This window comes from Etheostoma spectabile, chromosome 18, assembly GCF_008692095.1.
Source record: "Etheostoma spectabile isolate EspeVRDwgs_2016 chromosome 18, UIUC_Espe_1.0, whole genome shotgun sequence".
In the NCBI taxonomy this organism is placed as follows: Eukaryota; Metazoa; Chordata; class Actinopteri; order Perciformes; family Percidae; genus Etheostoma; species Etheostoma spectabile.
In genome coordinates, this window is record NC_045750.1 from 13,089,418 (window position 1) to 13,114,709 (window position 25,292).

The 25,292-nt window shown below is 41.4% G+C and overlaps 1 protein-coding gene across 5 annotated transcripts; it reads right to left on the reverse strand.

Moving 5' to 3' along the window:
• Nucleotides 1–1,429: 1,429 nt before the first annotated feature.
• On the reverse strand, nt 1,430–24,767 carry ylpm1 (YLP motif containing 1). 5 transcript variants are annotated; one of them, XM_032543376.1, is made up of 23 exons: nt 23,852–24,767; nt 21,273–21,488; nt 18,199–18,387; nt 17,414–17,928; nt 17,131–17,227; nt 14,501–17,049; nt 14,045–14,168; nt 13,718–13,859; nt 13,542–13,631; nt 13,061–13,241; nt 12,936–12,959; nt 12,632–12,822; nt 12,078–12,232; nt 11,921–11,983; nt 11,601–11,720; nt 11,278–11,454; nt 11,104–11,187; nt 10,919–11,002; nt 10,733–10,807; nt 3,228–3,279; nt 2,606–2,727; nt 2,269–2,454; nt 1,430–1,741 (listed from the first exon to the last, which is right to left on the reverse strand). In XM_032543376.1, exons 1-22 carry the CDS (start codon nt 24,428–24,430, stop codon nt 2,308–2,310), a joined length of 5,976 nt encoding a protein of 1,991 aa, XP_032399267.1. In that variant the 5' UTR covers nt 24,431–24,767; the 3' UTR covers nt 1,430–1,741; nt 2,269–2,307. The 5 variants fall into 5 exon arrangements, with proteins under 5 accessions (XP_032399267.1, XP_032399264.1, XP_032399263.1 ...); XM_032543373.1 differs by having other exon boundaries at nt 12,078–12,229; nt 14,501–17,227; XM_032543372.1 differs by having other exon boundaries at nt 14,501–17,227; nt 23,852–24,766.
• Nucleotides 24,768–25,292: the final 525 nt, after the last annotated feature.

Consider the following 25,292-nt stretch of genomic DNA (forward strand, 5'->3'; position numbering starts at 1 on the left):
ATCAATACTTCCAGGATGTACACTGCTCTGAGTGACAGATGGTGTCTGCGAGCTCAGAGTAGAATGCTCCAGGCTATCTCCAACAGCCAAGCACACGCCACCCTGACGGTTTACGTACGCCTCCACAGTCATGTTGTCCGATCTGACGATCACATGCCTGTCTGCCACCACTTGGGTGAAATGTTGCACCGTGGACAGCTCCAGGCAGTTTATGTGGGGAAGAGGGGAAACTGGCCATTTCAGATAAACTATTGTCTGCAAGGGAACCAATGAGCTCTTTTGCCAGTTTATGGCAAAGTTCAGTGCTGCACAAACTCCATTGTGTGGAGTGCAGCCTTCTCCTGGGAAGGAGCCATAATGATCAAATCATCCAACTAACGATTTGGATGATTTGATCCCTTCTCTGCGTAATGGCTGTAACGCTGTCTCCATGCATTTGGAGAAGGTGGAAAACAGGCGTCTCTCCAATCCACAGACCTGAGCCATTTGTGGTGGCGGACAAGAGCTACAGCGTGACCAAGGGAGTGGCACACACATGCCTGTGTGAAGGCAGACTGACAGAGGGAAACACTGCTTTTAAGGGAAGTGTGTGGCCTTTAAAAATGCCATAATGTTTCCAACTCTAGCTGGAGTGAGACATGCATTCCCGGTGCCCCGTCACCGCCAGTGCTGCCGCCGTTTGCTGAACGGCGAGGTGGGTGCTCCCCGCCAGGTCTCCTGGCTGCGCCGCCATAGGTGGAGATGGAGCCGGGGCTTGGAGAGGCGCAGCACGGTGCCAGCGGCAGGATGTAACAGATCGGTGGTACACACGGCGGACACCGCTGTTCTTCAAAGTCTTCAAACTACTTGGTGCTGAAGAATAAAATGGGAGCAGATCTCTGGTCACACCACTGTAATATAGTGTTTGCAGATGTAAGAGAGGCCCACGTGGGGCACAGGCAGCGAAAGAAATCTTCAAAACTGCGCATGTACAAGGGATTAACCCAATTGCAATCTCTCTTGAGAGGGCGAAGCCTATACAAAATAGAACCCACCCGTTTAAATGACTTTAAAAAGGCTTAAAGCCGTGCACGGTTAATAGCTACACAAGATAAGGTTTGGTGTAAAAACCCACATTACTTAGTTAAACAAGTATCCTGTATAATAAATCCTGTCTGGCACATGTAACAAACCAAACTGCTTGAAAATCAGTTAAAATTCAGTGGGAAATGAGGATTTTATTATTGGATAGACATTCATGCATTAGGAGGCAGAGCTACTCAGTACCAATATGGCGTCAGCATTGACATATTGCTCCAATGAACAGCAGCGGCCAATGTGGTATCTACGTGTGTGTGTGTGAATATATATATATATATATATATACACGCACACATACACACACTGCACTATTATCAAGCCCCAATGCAAAACAGACTCCCCAGGTTGGTCATTTTGTCAAAGTTTTATTATGTTTTTTAAGTATGCATGGACCAAGAAACAGTTCTACAGGTAAACAGTACAGAAAGCATGAAGAGTATAAAACAGCGAGAAACTGATTACAGAATACATGACCAGAAGAAGCACAGTTATAAACTACAAATTGTTCAGTGAATAACCAGGAAGCTGGTTTAAAAATAAAAATGAGACTATCATCATCAATGAAATAACTAAGAATTTAATAACTATTGATGATGTCGCCACCCTGAAGAGTCTCTTGTTTCACCACAAGTACGCTTCAGTGTTTTCACATTCTGGAAACCTGCAGAAACAAAAAAGATCACTGATAAGTTGGCCAAGATAAACTTTTATATGTGTGATAACTAAGAGAATTCTTTCCCAGTAAGTTAAAGTTTGTAGGTATATTCAGACATTCTGATAAAAATACCTCTATACAAAATAAAGTAACAACTGTATATGTGTCATTATTGAAGCCATTACAAGAGTTTTAAATCAGTAAAAATAAATCACACTTAGTGGGGTTAATTTTGAATTATTCACAGCATTTTATTCCCCATGTTCTGCACTTCGGAAAGTAAATAAATAAGAAAAGAAAATTGCTGAAAATTCGCTTGCATTTAAGAAAGTATTGATCCATAAAGTACATTTTCAATGGAGTACATGTATAAGAAAATACCTTAAACATGTCCCCATCAAGTAATTAAATATTATAAATCTGATACTAATCACCATTTACATTTTCAAAACAATGATATGATTACTCTTCTAACATTCAACATTCATCTACAGCCATCCTAACAACATTATCCAAAAGAGTGAGATACATACCTTTCCATGACGGGAAAAAAGGGAGACAAGATTATCTTCTTAGAAATACTTGGTACGGTTGAGAGCTCTTTGTGCCAGCTGCCCGCTCTCATCCGTTATTCTCTCCCAGTCTGTTTGCCCCACCACAAAGCCGATAGCGCGCTTTCGATCTGCTTCCTTCTGCTCTTCGAGATCAGCCCATCGAACCTTGACAAAACAACCACAACGTTGTGTTATGACCAGTTGATTAATTTTTCACATTCAATATTTTAGACATTCTATATGTTGTGTCGTTGGCAAACAAATACATTTTAAGATGATCAAAGCAACAGCTCTGTGGCACACCCCTGCAATTTACCCTTTTCTTCCCCGGTTCCGACATGCGCGTGGCATAGTCGTCTGGCAGCTGAAGGTAGTCCTCCAGGTCTGCCATGTCTTCACGCTTCCTCTTCCCACCGCTCCCCAAACCGTCCAACTTGTCTGTATCAATGGAAGATCACTGTTCTGGTCAGTTCTCCCCTCCCATGACATCTTTAACCTCATCATCCTAAAATTAATGTGTCCATAAAAATGATCAGTTTTAGCAAGGTCCTGCTTCACAGTCACATACAATAGAGAGGTGCAATCACATCAACACTACTAGAGTAGGGTTTCTTATTTACTTTCCCCCCACATTTGCCTGGCTCGTGATTTGTAGAAATTATGACCATGTTTTTGTTTACATGGATATTGACTATATGGCTAAGAAGGCACAATTTGCGCTCAATAAATTCACCTATATATTAAAGTTTTCTTCGGATAAGGCTTTATGTTCAACTTTATGTCTTTCAATTACAACATGAATAGTTTAGGTTTCTGTCATGCTTTGTGCACAGACATACGACATCATAAAATGAATCAAGCCAATGTTGTTATAATATTACAGAGGTCAAAGATAGCAGTCAGTCATAAGATAAAGACTAACAAAAAGGAATACCTACCAAGCTTCGCCTCAGATGTGTCCATCTCCCATTTGCTTTTTGGAATGTAGCCCTACATTATATAAAGAAACACTGCAATGGTTAAACATATGTGTGACACAGGGAGAGGGAAAGAGAGAGAGCAGGGGGTGGCTGAAAAGAGAGAAGACTGGTTTATTACACAAAGACAACTGACGGATGAGACAGCGTGAGGACTTATATTGTTAGGACATAATATAAACAGTGGCATACAAATATTTTCATCTTGCAAGTTCAGATAAACTAATGTGTTCAGGCTCAGCCTTTGTTCTTGTTTTGCTCCATGCAAAAGAAAAGTAAGAATGGAAAAAAGCTGTGCTCTGCTTTGGAGAACACAAACTCTGTGCCAAAGTGCTTTCCTTTAAAAAAAAATAAAGTTTATCAAGCAAACATCTAGCTGTTCTTAGAAGAAAAAAAAAGCAAAACAAGCAATTAAATCTTCAAACACGTAGTTTGTCTGTGATGACCCTGCAGTGTCTGCAGAGCTGCTGCTCAAGCTTGTAGACAAATATTTTGTTTTAACTTAACACGAAAATGTTTCCGGCCAAAAAGCAAGCTGCGTTTTTCTGACATAGAATCACTTTTCCTTAAGTGATCCTCAGCTGTCAAATTACACCTGTTTAGCTGGCTAGCACCAGTCCTAGGTAAGGGCACACTAATGTATTCTTTTGATTTTTAGAGGCAAGATGTCAACAACACCAAATTATGTGTTTTGTAGAAAACTTACAACATATTCAAAATAACCTTGCAGGATAGTTTGTTAATCTTGGACAAAGTTATCTCGGATGGCTGCAAGTCAAAATCATGACTAGCAGGTGAGTGTTTGGTACGGTGTGTCACAGAGATGGCACCTCTTTTTTCCACCTGACACAATGTTAAATTAAAGAAACAGGTTTATTATTCTATCTATGACAAGCTTGTATGACAGCCTAAAGAGCCTTGCAATATGTGATGAAATAAAATGAGTAAAGCTGATTTAGTTGCATCTGTTGCCCATCTCAATCAAAATGTTATGATTTAATGTTTTGCTTGTTTCATAGGTCCAATAACAACACAATTAGGTCAATTCATCTTTGTTTTTTTATTGCCGTTTTTTGTCCCTACAGTCCTTGTCCTTTTTTTCCCCTCTTGCCTCCTTTTTTAAGGCTTTCTTGTGAAGACATGTGTCTTTCTCACACCTCTTAACATTAATTTACCCTTGCGTCACAAACTAGACTATGGTAAGTAAATTGTTTAATTTCACATAAAATATGCATTCTAAAAAATATTTATGCATTTATTTATTTTTATTTTTTATATTTCTGACATTTATTCGTTGTTGTGCTTGACATTGTTTGGTTTTCTTTATATTTTAGGATGTATTTAACATCTGTCAAAAAATATATTGTCATATTTTATTATATTCACCCCAAAATTAAAAATACCTATTTTCTTTTTTAGTGCTGGTGTGAGTTGTCCATTGTTGGGAGACAACTGGCATTGTCTGCCTTTTCTCCCATATAATGGAACTAGATGGCACTTGGCTTGTGGTGCTCAAAGCGCCAATAACAGCAAGGTTTCTTTTTGGAAATCATGACCCCGTTGCCTGAGATAATCTTCAACACAAGTTTTTTCTATCAATTTTTCTGATTCAGACCTCTTCTCAGGTTTCAGATGGGCAGAGCTTTTTTGAGACATTTGCAAGTCACAGAGATGTGTCAGTCAAGTGCAGTCTGTCCACGCCCACTCAGTCAGTACTGACAGTACGTCTAATCGGGCACAGTAAGTGAATACACCGGTGTGGGTGGATGTTTGGTTTGTTGGAGCTTTAAAAGAAGTCAAAGTTTTTATTCGGTATATTTAAAGTGCCTATTGTAATGCTTTTTTGTAACAATGTTCAAAGTGTGCAAAATGATGCTGAATACACCAGTCTTTTTTCATTTGTTATGAGTTTCCACACATGGGACAACAAAGAAAATAATACATGAATGACACCGCTGAAATCTTCCAGCAACATCTGCTCTGGTTTAATCTGAGTTCAGGCACTCTGGATTCCAGAGTTTAACAAACAAACAAACAAACAAACAAACCGGTGCTTGTCAATAAGCTGAAGAGGCAACCCGTTGCTTTACAAGACAACAGACTCAAAAGTCTGTTCCAATTATCTAAAAGTATATTAAATATATACTTATATGGAATGTCATAGAAGACAGGGTCATTTAGCAGCTGCTGAATGCTTAGTCCACACACTGAGCAGTAACATCACTGTTGGATGTGGTCTCAGGTGCAACAAACAATATCTGACCACATCCAACTGTGATGCCGGGTGTGGTAAATTAAAATTGCTAATGCTGTATATTAACAGTGGAATGATGTTGCTACCGCAGATTAAGGTGGTGCAGCACCACAAAAAGACATTTTAAAAATTATGTTTATACAGTACCCAATTATATGATTTATGATTAACATTTCAGTAGGTAACATACATGTTTTAGTATTATATTTGGCTTGATTTAAATTATCTTAAAACCAGTATATAGTGGTCTAAATAAAGTAGTGTCCTTCTCTATGAGGAAGCTTAATGGACATTTATTCCCGTCAAAGTTGTCTCCATAATGTTGGTTCATCCTGGGGACACCAAACATGGACCCCATTAGATGAAATGTTTCATGCCCCCGGATATAGGAGATTTACAGGTGACCTATTATGCTCATTTTTAGGGGTCCAAGCCCGAGGATGCGTGCACCGCGGTATCGCAAGGCGATACGCGGTTCACACAGCAGGGCTGTGGAACCCTATTGTTTTCGCTAGGATTTTCCTCCTCCATTTTCCATTATCCATTATCCATTATTATTATTCCACGCCGCATAAAAGTGGTGCTGCAGCCTAAACCGTACATGGTGGCGACGCGCCATTTTCAGGACTGGTCCAAAAGTCCGCACAGACCTCAGCCAAAAAAATTGGCACACTTCCACCACTAGGTGGCGCTATACCAGGACAAAACGCGTTTTGCCCTATAACTCGCAAACCGTACATCGGAAATTTAAAAACCTTACATCCACGCGTTCCCTGGATCCTACTGAATCTCGTGATATAGGCCACGCCCATTTCCGCCTAGACTTTTATGCGTGAAAAATCGCGATTTATCAAAAACCTACTTTTTCTATCTCCTCCGAGACCGTGCAATGGATCTGCACGAAACTTGGCACATAGCATCTCCAGACCGACCTGACACAAAGTTGTATAAAGAATTTTTATAGGATAAAAATTGCGCGTGTTACACGCAAACAAATTTGTGTAGCTAGCTATGGAAACATTTCCTTTGCCATATCTCGGCCAAAATAAATGCTATCAAAGCCAAACTTTAGAATATTACTTGCTATGACCCCCTGGGGGTCTGTACCAAATTTGATGAACATTGGCCGCTAGGGGGCGCTACAAATAAAAAAAAGTGTGTTTTTCACGAACGTACTTTGCCATATCTCGGCCGAAATACGTGGTATCAACACCAAACTTGGGGTGATTGTTTGGCGTGCCGCACGGAGGCTTCATAACTAATTTGGTAACGATGGGCCATTAGGGGGCGCTATAATCGACGTTTTTTGGTTTTGTGGACAAAGTCAATGCATTTAAATGGGATATTTGCAATTGCAATATCTCTGCCACAGTAAATGCTATCAAAACCAAACCGGCAATGATTGTTTCACCCACCGCCCGGAGGCTCACTGCCAAATTTGGTAGACAGGCCCTCCGGGGGCGCTTTAATCAACATAGAACAATTCCCCGGGTCGCTGGGGACGACTGGCGCGGGGAGGCTTGGACCCCGTTGAAACTGCGTGCAGTTCTAGTTAGGTTTATACTTGCAATTATTGTTTCTGATAGAACATGCTTTGATGTTCAAAAAACACTTTGTTTTTCTTGAACTTCCCATGGCTGCTGCACCTGTATTCCCTCTGTCCGAGACGCTGCCTGTTTCCTTAACGGTTGCTGCATCCGGTGCTTAGCACCGCCCAAGACGATTGTGATTGGTTCAAAATGCTTCACAACCCAGATGGTTTTTTCTCCTACCCTAGAATGTATGTGTGTTGTAGCCAGACCTTACTCCACAGCTTTTTTTTAAGATTATGCCACATTTAATATGAATCGTAACATTATATTCATAACTGAAAATAACAAAAAGCATAATCATACTCCGTTAAGCAAAGCTTTGAAATGTAGCCTACATTTTCCTATTGTGGCTGAAATGAGCCTTGCTTTATATGATTTGATTTTGTTCATCTAAAGCATCAATACAAATGTCTTTCCGCAAACAAGGAGCATACATTTTCTATTTACACATTTTGTTAGAATTGAGGAAAGGTTCACTGGGGGCCACAAAACCGGGTTTGAAAAATCTTGATAAAAGCTACAGTTCACATAGACACTTAACAATTATTTGTAATCAGTCTAATCAGTCGGATGTCTGTAATTTCATTCTGTTGTAAATCTTTCTTGAATACAGCCACAACAGTTTATCTATGATGCCAGGAAGATTGACATAAAAAAAATTAAAAACTTTTTATGCAATCTAAAACAAGACATCACTTTTTTCAAATAAATAATTTTAATTTGTTGACTGGGTTCAAGAAAACAAAACTTTACACTATTTAAAAATAGTTTTATTGAAAATTTGAAAACCTAGAAATATGACTGGAAAAATTGTCTTTACTCAGAGAACCAAGGTTACAACGTAACCAAGCGTTTTACTGCAGAAATAAACAAGGAAGTACGCAGCTCTTATATTGATTCATGACCATTTTAGGCTGAGGGGAAAATATTTCTCTTATTTAATATCATTTGAAGTAAAGATTCAGACTCATCGCAGCGCTAGTTAGAGCCACACTGAACTGCATGCTGCAGTCTGTGTGTGTGTGTGTGAGTGTGTGTGTGTGTGTGTGTGTGTTAGGCGCGAGAGAGAGAGCCCGTACCCTCTAACGTTCGCTGGGTTTTACTGGCAGCTTTGTACAATTGCAACTCTCCTACCGCTCTGCAAAAGTGAACTTCGAGTCAACTTTGGCGAACGGCCAGGGGATCTTCTATGCTAACATAAAGGTCCAATCCAAACTCATCTTCAAAGCCAGATGCACGGCTTAAAATGAAAAAACATCCTAAAATTAATTAAAATCCTTCTTACATTACACAATAATAAAAGTCATCATTTTCAAGAAGTAAAAAAACTTTTAAATACATTTTTACTTCTTCCAACCATATATTAAATTAAGAGTCAATGTAGATTTTCATATTGCAATAATATTATAATCCTACATTGAATCATTGTGAAAACAAAATTTTTCTAGATGTTGTGTTGCTACTTTGGCAAGGTCACCATCAAAAAAGCGAATTAGTACATTCATGATTTTGTCCATGTTGACATTAGTTGCTTCATGTACATTCATTAATAACATTTCTTTGTTTAGCTTTTCATATAGCTAGACGTCTAAACTCTGGGACAAGGTTGATTCCAAGCATTGTCAGGGCAGTTTGGGCAACAGATAGCTTTTACCCAGTGGCCATCGTTAATGACAAATCGTGTTCCGCTATGAACGTGCACACGTGTATTGTTTTTATCACAAACACGGTCGATCAGCGAAGGCGTAGCCGCAGCGGTAGCCGTCGATGCCGGTAACGTACTCGCATGACAGAGTGCACGGAACAAAGCTCTGTGACTAGCATCTAATGACTGGCAAGCACTTTCTCACCGCTGCTGCCGTACAGTGAGTATCCTCCTTGAACATACGCTACAGGCGGGTGCTCAATTTGAGGCACCCAGTGCTAAACGGCTTCCCGTCTCCACCCTTTTCCTCTTGTCCTCTAGTCATGCCCAGCGCCATTTGTTGTTAACTCCTTTCTCAACTAAAGCTGTATTAACATTTTTTAGCCGCGTTACCACGGAGACCACACACTGCACTCTCGCTCTTCGGCAAGGATCTGCCCTAATTTGCATCCGATTGGCTAGAACTTGTTTCATTGGTAGGTGGAAGTTTGATGAGTGGTTAAACCATCAAAAACAAATCCCACGTGGACTTTTTAATGTATTTTTCTAAAATTGTCATGCCCCAGAAATCCGGCACCAGGCCTGACTACTTTAAGCTCTGCGTTAGTTAGAGTTGCGTTCCTCTCATATGATTGGTAGGTGAAATCAATTGACTCGAAAACATAAAACCGCATGGAAGTTTCCAAATTTATTTATTTCGCCTCATGGACGCATGCCGGAGTTCCGGCACCGTGCCGGAATATTGAGCAGCATTTACGTAAAGCAGATCTGTTGTTAGGCGTTTGATTATTAGGCAACTGTGCTTTTGAGGCCAATGGCTTATTGTTTCTGCTGCCGGTTTCCCCCCCCTACTTATTAAAATTACTTTCATAATCACAAATTCACAAACTTTTGACCCACAGTCCACTTGATCACAAGCTTTGTATACATATGGGGAAAAGGAACAAGAAACATTTAAATTTAAAAACTTTCAAAATCTGTTACTAAGCAGTAAGTTCTACAGCTTTCAAGAATCTTTCACTGAAACCTAGTGGATATTAGAATATTAGTCTGTCACTCTGATATTTAGGTAATTCAAATTTTTTTTTTTTTTTTTATAGTTGGTTCATATTTTCACCAGAATAGTACAACATCTTTAGAGCTGGTTAAATAATGATATAATTAGATATTATGTGAAAATGTCTCAAAATCTGAGGCCAAAAACAGGTGTCGGATTATAAATGCTACGATCAACATTTTTCTTCATGTCAAAGGCAATATTGCCTCTTTGTAAAATTCATTTGGCAGAAGAATGAATTTCATACATTTATTTCTTTAAAACCTCAATATTTTGTGTTTATTTCATAAAAAAGAATCATGACAAAAGTATTATTCATAAGAACGTTTTGCACAACATTACTTTTAAAAACAGATTAGATTTTTATTTTTTCAATTTCAATTTCGATTTTGATTAAAATTATATTTTTGTCTTTTGAAAAAAAATGCTTTTGCATTTCTTTAAATGAAAATCATCAGGGATATGGAGCAAAATCGTGCAGTCTCATCCAGAATGAGGAGGTTAAAGTTTTAAAAAACACCTTTGCTGATGTTGGTACTTTAGCAACAACTTTAGTAACAATACAAATTTTAAAACTTTCTTGTGAAAATCCTTGATGTGAAAACAAAAATGATTTAATATTAAGAAAATCTTCAAAAAGTCAACAACTAAATATCTACACTAGAAGTCTTGCAATTACTCCTTTAGTTAATAGACTATTGCAGCTATCATTTCATTTCAGGATCGATTCACCACAGCATTCCCTATCACGCTCCCTTAGATTTGATCTGTTCTGCTCTGGTCCTGCCTCGTGAACATGATAATTACTACATAATAAATTAAATGTTTGAATAAGCCTATGCGGTAGATGGTAATACAAGTAGGTGGAAATGATTCTGAAAACAATGTGGCTATAAATGTAAGCTTTTCATGTCCTACCAGATCACCCTCTTCTTCCTCCTCTCTCTTCAGCTCCTTAGGCTCGTCATCAGGATTGAAGTCTTCCATTTCAACCTAACATCACAAGCACGTGTTAGTTTAGCTTAGTTACTGAGAAAGGACTACTATACAGTATATAACATAATATAGAATATTATAAGAACTTTTTAAGTCTTGAGACCTCACCTCTTCTATAGCAGCATCCTGTAGCAGGGACCGGACATCCAAGCGCACCATATGACGGGGTGAAGACTCCCAGTTGTTGGACATCTGTTTACAGAATGCTCCATTAGGAATTGCATTCTATATGTATTTGGTAGATATTACTCTCATTATGAATGTATCTGAGAAAGTTATTTTATATTACAGACCTTCATTATATCCTTAAGCGTGCGCCCATGGACATTTCTCTTTGCACAAGTCTGAGTGTCTGCAGTGATTTCAGCAAGATAAACCTTGAGATAAGAAAATCAAAACATCTTAAGCACATAGCCGATTGGAATAAAAACATTTTTTCCCCGGAGTTATTAATGAACACAACTTACCTCAAAGCCTTTCGTTTTGGCTGCGCTCCAGAATTGATCAAAATGTTTAACCCTGTCATTAATAGTGTCTAAAATGATGAAGGGGAAAAAGCCATCATCCAGAGTTTTCTTGAACGTTTTAAGCATGCTGTTCCGGTAGGTATCCTCCACCTCTGGCTCATACTCATACTCAAGAACCTGAAAGACAGGTTTATTGTATTACATTCTTTATATTGTCTACATCTACTGTACATCTGAAAGTTGATACGACTCATTGATGCTTAATTTGATTTCCAAATGCATGCTTTAGCACAACTTTTTTTATTGTTGCATTTCAGACTCACCTTGGTTTTGACTCTTCTCCCTGTGTCTGGGTCTTTCTCTACTTTCTCAACCTCCGTCATGAAATAATCGTCCAAAACGAGAACTCTTGGAGGTGCACCGCCACAATCGACTTCCTTGTCCTTAATGTCAACAAGATTGAAAAGCAAAGTTTTCATGGTTCTATTTATTGTCACAAAAGGCCATATTTGTTATGTAAAAAAAGGAACACTGTGGAAGGACATATAAACAGGCTATAGTATTGTTTGTATATTTTACTTAGTTCAGTTACATTACATAATTTTTACATTACAATATGATTTGCTGGTATGACTCCACTCACCCGTATGAGCTTAGCAACGTGGCTTTTTCCACTTCCTGGAAGCCCTCTCATTATGATGACAATCTGTTAAAATATTTCACATAAATGAGTGCTTAATATTATAAAACAAACAATGTGATATTGTTCCATCAAGAAACATTGCAGAAGTAATTAGTACCCTTTCAGGGCGAGACGATCTGCCAGGCGGTTTGAGGATATCGTCAATATTCTTGATTTCTGGCTTCTTCTCGACTCGTGGGGGTGGCTGGGGTGGAGGTGGGAGGGGTGGTGCAGTAGGAGGTCCTCGATCCTCTGGATAACTTCTTCTTTCTACTGGATGATATTCAATGCAAAGTATTTATCTGAACGGCATTTTACATTAAATTACATGTCATTTAGCTGACGCTTTTATCCAAAGCGACTTACAATTGCTATATTTTTTATCTCTCTCTCTCTCTCTCTCTCTCTCAGAGGTCGCACGCCTCTGGAGCAACTAGGGGTTGCTCAGGGACACGTTGGTTGATGTATCACAGTGAAAATGCCCAGAAACCCAAGTCTCCCACACTAAAGGCATGTGTCATATCCACTGTGCCATCACCACTGCCATTTCCCCCACATTATAGATTTATTGTAATTGAGATATAAACCTGTGATTTAATTGTGAAGTGAAAACATTCCAAACACAGCTGAAGTATGTGAATACACATCTGTTAACATTGGGATAGAACATACCATAAGGTGAGGAGCTATGACTGTAACGCTCAGGCACACTGCGGTCGAGTCCAATGCGCTCGTTTCGAGGTCTGTCATAGCCAGGCCTTCCATAATGTTCGTCTCGATCACGACTGTCACTTCGCTCCCTCTCTCGAAGATCCCGCTCTCTCTCCCTGTATCCTGAGCGTGAGGAAGGTGCCAGTGGAGATCTACACAGAGGAGCAGCATTGTTAAGTGTTTGTTTCATCAACAGAATTTCTTGATACAAACTAGCACACACTGACGACTAATCACAATGTACTGACACAATGTGACATAGTACCTTTCTTCAACCATGGACTGTGTGCTTGAATTAAAAACAGACACATAGAAAACAATATTACATATGTACAGAAGCAGCATGGATGGAGTCTGGGAAAAAAAAGGTGTCAAAGAGTAACATGTTACCTGTCATCTCTTTCTCGTAGGGGATAGCGCTCCCTCTCATATCTTTCCCTTTCATATTCAGGCGGCAGCTTTTCTCTGTATAATTCCCTCTCTCTGCTATACTCCCGGCGCTCCATGTAAGGGTCCAGTCGTCTTTCATAATATGGGTCTCTGCTGTAAGGATCCCTGGGCCCAAGAGGTTCTAGGAAAATGAAATGAAACGGTTAACGCAGCCAAACTTTCCGTGCATTGTGCAATTTTCCTTGGATACTAAACAATGCTACCCATTCAATAGCCTATAGGCTCTGATAAAGTTTGAGGGAGGACGAAAATAACTAAATATTTTACGCCCTTGAGACACAGCTGAGAGGCAAGTCTGCACTGAGCTGGTGCTGACAACTGCATAGATTAAAATGCGAGAGGACCTGTTGTGTGACACGTGCAGGAAAAAAACGCACCAACATGCTTCCAATCTAGACAGGATTACCGTATTGAGACTCACCTTTTTCATAGCCCCTGTCAGATGGCATTGGGTCAGGCCTCAACAAAATTCTCTCACCATAAGAGATCCGCTCAACCGTGGCTCCAGGTTCTGAAACATTGAGGCTAATGTCACCCATAGTCCTGAAAATTAACCTGTTTTATTTGCTAAAATGTGTTTGTCTTTGCTGCTCATACCGTGACCATGCCCATAATCCACAGTCTTTGGAATCACTGAAGGTTTGGATGCAAGGAGAGATGGCTGGTAATCTGTGGCAGCAGGTTTAGTATCCCAAGACAGAGATTCGGTTACAGGTGTCTGTGCAGCTGCAGTCATGCCCTGACGATGACAGATTTATTATGATATTGAACAGTTAAAACACAAAATATAAAAATATTAACAAATACACAGTATATTAAAAAAAATCTCTCTAACCAGTGATCTTGCTATTCTTACAATAAACTCTTAAAACTATGGCTAAAAAAGTTACAATAGTAAAGTAGCATAAGTAAAAAATAAATTACCTTCAGAACATTCCTAACATCTGCTGGGATCTCCAAACCAAGAAGACCAGCAGGAAGCTCAGACAGGATGTCAGTTGGTGCAGGCTGAGGTTCAGGACCAGGTGGCTTTGCCTCCTGTAATTCCCTGTAGACCCAAAAGAATAAAAGTTAAGTTCACCTAAAAGTTCCCCAAAGTCAATTTGAGCATAAAGTAAATTAGGTAATATACTAGCAAAAATGAAACAGCCTTATGCTTTAATCACTACGGTGTGCAAAAGCCGGCCAGACAAACTTGGTCAATTTTTTTTTAATGATTTGAGCACAACAAATAATATTACATTTACCTCAACTGTTACCGTGTGGTGGTAGAGGTCAATATTTCATACTGGCTAGATTTAACTAGAGATAAGCCAAAGTGTACTTTTTGTAAACCTAGGGTAATAATGTAGTAATCAATGATTAAAGTCTAGAAATTACCTTATAAATTTAAGCTCTTGAGCAGCTTTCAGGATGATTTCATGCTGACGCTGGGAGAGAGCAAGCACATTTGCAGCACTTGTTCCTTGTGATGCTGGATCAACCGAGCTCTCTGTCAAGTTTGAGACAGGTGCAGCAGGAGATAAAGGTGGACGTATATCCAAAGGTGGCTCCTTCCTGTGCTCTTCATAGCGAGCTCTATGCTCTTCATAGTCCGAAGGATACCCTCTGTCGTGTGGTGGAGGAAGTCTTGAAGGCCTATCCCATTCTGAAGGTGATGGGTATGGTGGTTCCTCTTGCCGATGGGGTGGCTCATCCCTATATTCACGAATTATAAGTTCTCCTCTTCCCCTGTCATGCTCATCATAAGAATATGGCCGGCCTCTTTCTCTTTCTTCTAGCCAATGGCCATCTCTGTAGGTCTCTGGGGGTGGCATGCGGGGGGGATAATCCCTTCCAGGAGGAGCACGCTCTCTCTCCCATTCAGACTCATAGTACTTGGCCTCATGCCGATAGTCTTCAGGAGGATAGTCATGTGGTGGCCGCCAGCGATACCCGTCTTCCCCATGTCCATAATCCTCCACAAAACCCTCGCGTCTCTCTTCATATTCCTCATGTGTTGGACCTGGCCGCCACATGCCTCTTGCCATCCCTCGACCCATAGGTCTCCTCCTCATTCCTTCCATACCTATTATCTCATGCGGAGGCAGAGGAGGGCCTCGGCCATGTGGCGGTTGCCATCCTGTTTCTCTTTCCATGCCTTCATCATACAATGGCTCCTCCATAGGATCCATAATTTCCTGAGGTGGTTGTGGCACACGACGCCTGCCTCTGCCTACATCAGGATGCATCGGACGGCTATGAGGGTCATGTCCATGGTACATGGCGTCCACTTCTGGATCCATTTCGGTATCAGTGATATCCATTCCATGACCTAATGACTCGTGATCCATTGGGCCACGTGCTGGATGAGGGGGCCTTCCTCGTCCCTGGTGCATAAAACCAGGATGACCAGGTGGGGGACGACCCCGGGGATGTGGAAATGGAGGTCTCATGCCTCTAATTGGAGGTCTCCTTTCTCCCCAGTAAGGATCCCCTTCTTCTGAGTACTCCTCTGACTCAGGTTCTTCCCAGTGCCTGTCCATTGGCTCTCCTCTTCCCATAGGTGGTCCACCTCTTCCCAGGGGATGTCCTCCTCTTGACATAGGGGGTCCCCCTCTTCCCATAGGAGGACCCCCTCTACCTATAGGTGGTCCCCCTCTCCCAAAAGGCGGTCCCCCTCTCCCCATAGGGGGCCCCCCTCTCCCCATAGGCGGCCCCCCTCTACCCATTGGCGGCCCCCCTCTACCCATTGGCGGCCCCCCTCTACCCATTGGCGGCCCCCCTCTACCCATTGGCGGCCCCCTTCCCATAGGAGGACCACCTCTGCCCATAGGTGGCCCTCCTCTTACCATATGAGGCCCTCCTCTCATTATTGGGGGCCCTCCTCTCCCCATAGGGGGTCCTCCCATTGGCTCTTCGTAATACTCATCCTCTGTTGAAAAGTGATGTCCGTCTGGCATCCACATTTCTTCAGGGGGCACCTCAGAATCCTCACCACCACACTGCTCGTATGAAGGATCTTGCCATTGATACTCTTCCTGCTCTTCTGGCATCCCCAAGTTCTCTTCAGGTGGCATGTACTCATAAGACGTTTCTCCCATCTTCTCCCCAAGTGGTACAGTGTTCGGTCCCGTGAACGCTCCCCTGCCCCTCTGCCCACGTCCTCGTCCGTGCACTTGGGCAGGTACTGGCGGCTGGCCTCGTCCCCTCCCAGGGGGAAGCCTTGGAGGATCGGGTCTCGATTGCAAATGGCCAGAAACTTGTGGCTCCTGTTGGATTCCAGAGGGCGTTGGAACCAGTGGGGGTTTGTTGTTTATCAATGGTCTATCTGGTGTGACAAGATTTTGTGCAGGAGCATTTTTTGATGCCACAGTAGAAGGAGCCGTTACGGAAGGCTTGCCATTACCAGATTTGTTTATTTCACTGTTGTTAGAAACATTATTGCCTTTAGATTCCTCAGGCTTTGTGGGGGTTTTTAATGTCTGGGGAATGGGATCACTTTGGACAAAAAAGCCATCTGTTCCCAGCAAATTGTCATCTGTCAAGTCTTCAGCATTGGCCTTATCACCTGGTTCTGATTCTCCTTTTTCTTTTTCAGATTGTGGCTGCCCGGCTGACTTTCCAGGCATCTTGGAATCCATACTGGCAGGTTGTTTAGTGGCTGGTTGTGCCTTAGGTTGGGGGCCTTGTGGTTGTTTTTGCTGGGGCACAGGTGGACATTCACTGGGCCTAGGGGGCTGTTCAAACCTAGGTTGCAGCCCAAATCCAGGTTGGTCAAATCTGGAGGGACCATCAAAGCGGTGCCTTGGTTGCTCAAATCTAGGGGGACCATCGAAGCGGTTTCTTGGTTGTTCAAATCGAGGAGGGCCATCAAAGCGTTGCTGTGGTTGGTTGAACCTTGGGGGGGCATCAAATCGCTGCTGTGGTTGGTCAAACCTTGGGGGGACATCAAAGCGCTGCTGTGATTGGTCAAACCTTGGGGGGCCATCATAGCGCTGCTGTGGTTGGTGGTCAAACCTTGGGGGAACATCAAAGCGCTGCTGTTGCTGATCATATCTCTGAGGACCATCAAAACCTTGCTGCGGCTGGTCAAATCTCGGGTTGTTTCCGCTGGGACCAGCAGGACTACGGAGATTGTACAAAAACATTATTAATAAAGCTCTCTTTTAGTGATAGCCCACAAATATAAAACAATACATAATAGCTCACCTGCAGCCAAATACTCTCAACTGATTTTATGAAACATTTTTAAAACCCATATTTTATATAAATAAATGCCAATAACGGTAGTGCAAAAAAATCCCTACTGACCGTGGACCTCTGAAGCTGTTGATGCTTGGTGGCTGAATGGTGGGAGGACCTGGAGGTCTAACTCCTATGCCAGCAGGGCCCACTCCTCTTACAGGGGGTCCAGCAGGTAATTCTGAATGTGTCCCAAAGCCAGCGGACCGTGGACCTTGAGAGTTGGGACTTACACCAGCTGGGGAATGCTGCATACCCAGGTTAGCTGACTGCTGCTGCATATGAATGTCTTGCCCAGGGTACTGACCAAACTGTCCCATCATACCACTACTATACTGGCTTGAGGCAAATGGCACCATGGCAGTGAGAGTGGCCACCCTTTCTTGAAGGTGGGCATTGGTGGCATTCATCTGTTCCTGCCACTGCTTCCATTGGCGCTCATAGTCCTGCAGTTGGTCTTTGTGGGGATAGGTCTGAAACTGCTCATACCACAAGACAAAGGAGCAATCCCAGTCTTGGAATAAAGGGGTAAACTGCTGCTGCTGCATTTCGTAGTGCCTCAGCTGCATTTCAGCAGACATGGACTGAAACAAAGGGCATTTGGTTAAAATATTATCATACAGGTACATGCTGAACAATTAAATCACCGAGACATGTAATGAGGGAAACGTATACGAGTCCAAGATGCTGCAGGGGATGCAAATCAGAGTTGTTGCATCTCCTCCACACTCATAGCCTTTTTTGGTTTGATTAAACATACTTTGCTTGCTTTTTACCCCTTATTTTCTGTACAGTCAAACCAACAAAAGTAACCAGCTAAATAGTAGCTGTCAAAGAAACTACCACTTGCATACCTGTAGGTTTGTTGGTTGCTGAATCAGCTGTTGGTACTGTTCCAGGATCTGCTGAAGCTTTTCGTGTTGTTGCATAAGAGCTTGGTATTGCAAGCCTGTTCTCTGTTGCTGCACCTTTTGCCACTGTGCTGCTGCAGCCTGTAACTGCTGGAGGCGGGCAGCCTCCTCTGAGTCTTGTGCGGCCTCGGGCTTTAAACACACACAAGACAAGATTTTCAATTACCTAGGTAGTAATACGATCCAGTAATAATCTTAACTCTCTGGTATAGTCTAGTTTAAAACTGGAATTGGGGGCACCCGGATAGCTCAGTTGTTAAGAGCGGGTGCTAATATACGGAGGTTTAGTCCTTGTTGACGCAGGCCCAGGTTTGACTCCGACCTGTGGCCCTTTGGTGCATGTCATTCCCCCTTTCTCTCCCCTTTCATGGGTTCAGCTGTCTTGTCGAAAAAAGACCTGAAAATGCCCACAAAATAATCTTTAAAAAAATATTAAAATAACTGGAACTGGTGTGTTCTTAAAGGCTGTTGAATGCAGCACTCAAAAAGCACTTAAACGTGCCAAAAAAGCCATATGTTGCATACAAAAGAGCAATAAACTTATTAAACTAAATAATTAGCATGTGTCAATTATTTAATTGCACAAAAAACTATTTAAATGGTTTAAATGGGAGTAAATTCCTTCAATGTAAGCTACCTGAATTGTTCAAAAACACAGTTACATGTCTGGTGTGACCAGGGTTGACTAAGGTCACTTTTTTCTAAATCCACACGCCCAGATTTTTTTATTTACAAACCTTTAGTTTTTGTCCTCAACCCACAATGACTCAAGTAAGGTCAATTTCCCTCTGGAGCCACAGAATGCTTCATACAACTTATTTAAGTGCCTAAAACCTGCATTCTATCCAACTTCTGGCAGTGGGCAACTCCACTTGCTCAAAAACTAGTCAGTTTCTATAGTCCTACTTCTATCCCACTTCTCACTTGATTTATTACCTCAATAAACATGTTCATAATGAGTAAATGGCCTTAAAATTGACAATAAAGTAGGGCTGGGTGATAAATCGATTTTTTTGATTAACTCAAATGTTTAGTTAACATTGCCTTGTTTAAATGAAAATCATTTTTCTCCTCATCATTCGCGCATGCTCCCCTCTAGGCTTGGAACCACGCCAAATAGGCTTAGCCCCCATTGTTTTTTTTTCCTAACTAGTCCTTTCATTACTTACTTAACCATAATCTTCACCGAAATGACCGGCAGCTCACAGTGCTCTGTATCCACCAAACCAGCATTTAACCACCAATTACAACTGACCTGACAGAGCACAACGCAGAGCAACATGGATGGTGTTGAGGAGCTCTGTTGCTGGCTTAGATGTGTCATCCTACCAAGGTGGTGGTAGTATTGCAAAGTACAATACCACCAATTTAATAGAGCACATTCAAAAGCACCATGCAAATTCAATACATTAATCTATGGTATTTTGTCTTAGTTAGGAAAGTAATGTTAAGTTAGGAAATCTGGTGCCTTTAGTCTCTTCCACAGGGTGGAAAGAAGGTATACTATATTATTGATTCAACAACGGTATCGAGAGGCATCGTATTGGGACTGAAAAAGTAGGACTGGTGCATCCCTAATCAAAACGGCAGTCCACAAACCACTAGGTCACCAATGCTAATACCATTATTTTTCTATATCCAAGACAAGTTTAAATTCACACTGGGGCTGCACAAAATTGGAAAAAAGGACATTGCAATATATTTTTTCTTGCAATATACTGTATATTTAAATATGAACAAATACAGACTTTTTTTAAGATAACTTTTTGGGGCATTTTAGGTCTTTATTTCCACAGGACAAATGACAACATGAAAGGGGAGGGAGAGGGGGAATGACAAAGCAAAGGGCCGCATGTCTGAGTCAAATCTGCAATTGCTGCGTCGAGGAGTAAACCTCTATATGTGTGCGCCTGCCCTACCAAGTGAGCTCTCCTGGCCACAATACTGACATTTTTAATAGATGACATTAATAGGTCTGCTTGGAAACAATCATTCATTCTTATATTACTGGGGTGATTTTGTTGGGGAGTCCATCTGCACAGAAATTAAAGAAATAACTTTTTATTATGTGAGCCATGCATTCTCGAACTTATATGCTTTACAAACACAAGAGCAAGTGAGCCCTGTGACTACTCTTCTGAAGTGATTTTGGAGGGGGAAATTAGGTGAATAAATACAATGGTTGACTCACATGACTCCATTGTATTTCATATACAATCTACTATCTCTACTATCAATGCAGGCTAAAGTCATAAGTAATGATATTAAAAATGCATGCATGTTGCTTTCCCTAAAATAAGGGGTCTCCTTTATGTTGATTCCCTCCTGTTCCTAGATGACTTTTAGGGTTGTGGTTGACAACTAACGTTAGTGGGGCCTGCTTTGGTTGTTTGAAAATTGATCAGTGATTGATACTGGTGGTTCGCTCTGCATGCAGAACCTGCAAGTCATGGACTAGCAACAAACTGTCTATTCAAGAAGCCTTAAATCAGTGTAAATCAATTTATTTCAGACACAGACTTCTCTTGCACACTAGTGTTACATTTCCGTCTTCACAGCCCTGAACCGTAATGTTAGTTGAGACAGACAGACCCCCGTTTCTTTAGGCTAACTCAGTTAGCTTTAGCCTGGCTTGTAGCTGGTAACTAGCTTTTGGTCTGGTAACTATGCATAACATAAAACACTGACTAACGTAGCTTTCCTACCCATGGGAAAGCATGTGCATCACACCTGCCGCTTACTGTAACAACACTTTATACATGCACAAGGGACATTTCCCATAAAAAACCTGGTTGGACTAGGTCACATACGTACACGTTGCCCACATGGCAATTAATCATTGAAAAATGAGAACCATGCAAGTTTTCATTTTGTATCAAGCAGCAAAGAAGTTGTAGCGTTTACACTGCACCTCCTGCAATGTGACTATTGCACTTGTGCAAATCCAGATGTCGAGGCTGGAACTAAATATCGTTCAGCCCTAATTCACACCTATGTAACATTGCAGTAATGCTTACCTTTGCCTCATCAGGCGGTGGAGGTGGTGCTGGGGGCTCCTCTTTTGGAGGGGGTGGAGGAGGTGCACCTTTTGGTGGTTCTGATGGAGGAAGAGGAGGAACTTGGGATTGGGGCTGCGAAGGACCATCGCCCTCGTTCTGATTCTGCTTGGCTTTCTCTTGCTTTAACTTCTGTAGATTCTGAAGATGTTGTTTGTACCAAAGTTGCTGTTGCTCCTGTGTGAAACAATGCGAGACAACGCACACAAGGAGCCTTGTTCTTAATTTTCCATTGCAAGTGTTTTGTGGAATCTTGCTTTCCTTGTTTCACCTGTCCATTCCTTGCTCAATTGACATAATAGGTTACATTTTCCAAATTAAGTCTACCTTAAAACATCCCAGTTATTAAATGTTCTCTTACCAACTATATCTGATTTATTTTCTGATTACTAAAGTCATATCGTATCCATGTCTTTTTCTCTATTTGTAGAGTTGGCTGCATAGTTTGTTGCAAGAAGAGGGATGGCTCTGCTTCTGCAAGGAATCATCTAAATCTACCATGAATTTCAAGCTGGATCTATAGGCCTTATTTTAACGATATGAAACGCAAGTAGCTTTGTGGGTGGATCTCGGGCTATTATGCCGGCCGGATAAATTACCCTTGCGCCCGACGCAAATCTAAAATGGGTAGGTCTGAAGTAGCTACTTTACATTACACCCAAACCACACCTATGAAGTGGGGTTTGGGTGTAATGTGCAATAAACCAACCAGAGCGTTATTTCACATTCACTTTAAATGCAGGCACGCTTGTTCAAAGGCAGATTGCTAATATAATGGTGGATTTGCTAGGCGCAGGCTCTTGATACATCCATGGTCGCATGCCAGGAGTGTTTCACAGTCGAAGAGATCGATGTTAGCTATTGATGTAAAAACAAAAATGTAAATAAAGAAATGTCACAAAAACATACTTCCCAATGTTTTTGGGCTCACCCTCACTGAATCACAAGGTTATGAATGCATGGTGATACTTTTGCAATGTAGTTTACCATTAGACCGAGATCGTCTCATTATAGACAATGCAGCTCTTCTGTCTCTCCTCTCCCATGCTGCTGCTGGGGCGTTTGGGTTAAGTGGCATTGGCACATGCAATTCAACACACTCTTTTTACTGCCCCGCCCCAGGTAGCGCAAGTTTATTCTGTAAATTACCGACATTAGTCTGAGGAGGAAAAAGTCTGCTGCGGCAGGTGCAAAATAGGAATGATAGATGCGTCGGTGTACAAAGTCAATTGCGCTGGGCGCAAGAAAGGGCCCTGTATGTGTGATATTATTCATGTACAGTATGTCTATGCTATTTTTACGTGTTTTTTTTCTGCACGCGTGCCTAAAGTCTTAGGTGTTGTTCCATCCTCTTTCAGTCACTCTGTTTTCTGATTTGTTCTTGTCTAGAGAAAGTAACTTTTAAATAAAAATCAACACATTTTGAAAAAAGAAAAGAAAAGAAAAAACATTGTTCTAGAGAGAATGGTGATGCATCTAAGAATCGATTATTTTTCCCACCCCTATATTTCATAATGTATCTGTGGTGTAGCCAGACCTTAAAAGACCTTAATCCACAGCGCTGTGGAGATAGGTCTGACAAGGAAAAAGGATGGAAAGGTTCATTGTAAGACTTGTAGAGGTGTTGACATTTAAATTTGTGTGAACAATATGAACACATTTCATGCTTGCATTTAGTGTAAACATCGAGACAGTAATTACTTTTTCATGCCCATTTTCCTAACTGCATAATATAGAATAACACAGCATGAGGTTATAGCATATATTGCATCAGTTAATATACTAAATTGGTATTTAGGTAATAAACAATATGTATAAACCATAATGTTGATTACAAGTTCAGGATGGAGCAGCTGCACATTGGTCTATATATTTCAAAGTGTATTAGTATTACCACAAAAAACTGGATTTCCCACTTCTCCTCCACATTTCACATGCACAGTATGATGTTTTCATGCAATATGTGGATGCATTAGTTTGCACAAGAATGGCATACCCAGCCATCAAAACGGGACTGTGAGACAAACATTTACAGAGTGTAAACACATTTGATGGAGATACTACAAAGGTGGGGTAATTTCTAGTTCCTTCAATAACCATTGTGGCTAGGGCTGGACAATCAGAAAAGAGAAAATCAGATATCACGATATTCTTGACCAAATACCTCGATATCAATACTGTGACAATATTCTACTGGTGCTTTAACAAAATATCATCACACATAGATTTTTAGATAAACAATCATCAGTAATGTGGATATAATGATTAAGTGGGTAAAGGCAAATAATAGAACTAGAACAGTCTGGTAAGTTCAGAAAAATACATCACTTTACTGTAATGCAGCCTGTAAAATCAGTAAAAGACACCAGTTATGTCATATCACGACATAATATCCAAAATCTGTCTTATATGAAGATATCGATATATATTAGCCAGCCCTAATTGTGGAAATTATGTTTTTTGGCTGTAAGTTCTGGCTACAGGTAAAGCAAAGTAGTTAGCACCAAAACATGTCAAAACAAAAAAATACACGACATTACCTGCAAATGTAAGGATTTGTCGTCCTCTGTTGTGGGTGGATCCTTCTTCAAGGCTTCTTTGGCTTTGGGAGCCCCGTTGTTCTCCGGTGGCTTGGATGAGGGGGGCTCTGGAGGGGGAGGACCCGGTTGGGGATCGGTGGGCTGCGGTTGCGGTGGAGGGGGAGGTGGTGGTTGACCCGCTTGAGGAGCGAGGGGAACTCTGTTCGGCGTAGAGGGTGTCTCGTCTTCTTTAAAGTATGAAAGAGCTCCAGCCCCGGTGTCTGAATGCCCTGCTCCTTCTGAGTGCCACGAAGACCCCGGATATCCACCTTGTCCACCAGCGTACGAATTAGCGTTAGCGTTGCTGCCGTGGTGTAACACAGACTGGAGCTGTTTCTGGTGCAGCATCTGCAGTTGCTGCATCTGTTGAAGGTGTTGCTCCTGTAGGCTGGACAACATGGAGCCGCTGGATGAGGCCTCGAAGCCGCCGAACCCGGGTGCCGGCGGGCCGGCGTGGCCGCCACCAGCTTGCTTACGGGGCCCAGAACCTCCATAGCTTTGCGCCGGCGGTGCCCCATAATTTCCCCAGGAGGGATACATTGTTCACCATCAGAGTTATGTTTGTGTTGTGATTCTGGGAAAAAAACCCGAGGCAGTGTAAACGGTCTTTTGTACTCACATCCAGCCAGGCCTCTGTGGCTAAAAAAAAAGCTAACGTTACCACTCTACCGTGAAGCCTACCCGACTGGGCCAGGCCGCATTAAACAAAGAATATAAACAGCAACTCTGTAACGTTAGCAAGAAACGGTTATCCTTCAGAGAACGAAATGTGCACGTCTAGCCTTAAATGGGGGAAAAAAAGTTACTACAAAGCTGATATCGTTGAGTTGCTGATGCTACGCATAGACAGTTACAGAAACGGTGCGAGCGACACTGATGACGGAAGTACATCACAAGTCACCAGGCGACCACTTCCGGTAGAACTTATCGTGAAATAAATGTATTTTTTTTCTAAAAGAAACTCCACTGTTCCTGTCCTTTTGTTTTTATATTTGCTTCTATAAAATTAGATTTTTCCTCCTATTTACATTGTAAACACTTGTGTTACGATGATTGGTAAAATATTTATATTTAGGTTTTTTGATTAATGACGATTTAGGGGGAAACTTGTTAGCAAACATAACTATTATTATTATTATTATTATTATTATTATTATTATTATTATTATTATTATTATTATTATCAGGCTCTGCAGAGGTAGGATTGATGTCCATTGTTTCTAGACTATAGATACTACAAAATGCCAAAGATTGATCATACCTTTGTTATCCGATAAAGCATTTAAACAAGAACGGTTTTGGTCAGCTGCTTACTGTACCAATTAATGTAATTACACTTAACTCACCAAATGCATGCATAGCCTACCATTGATTAGACAGAAAAATATGTAGGCCTATAATG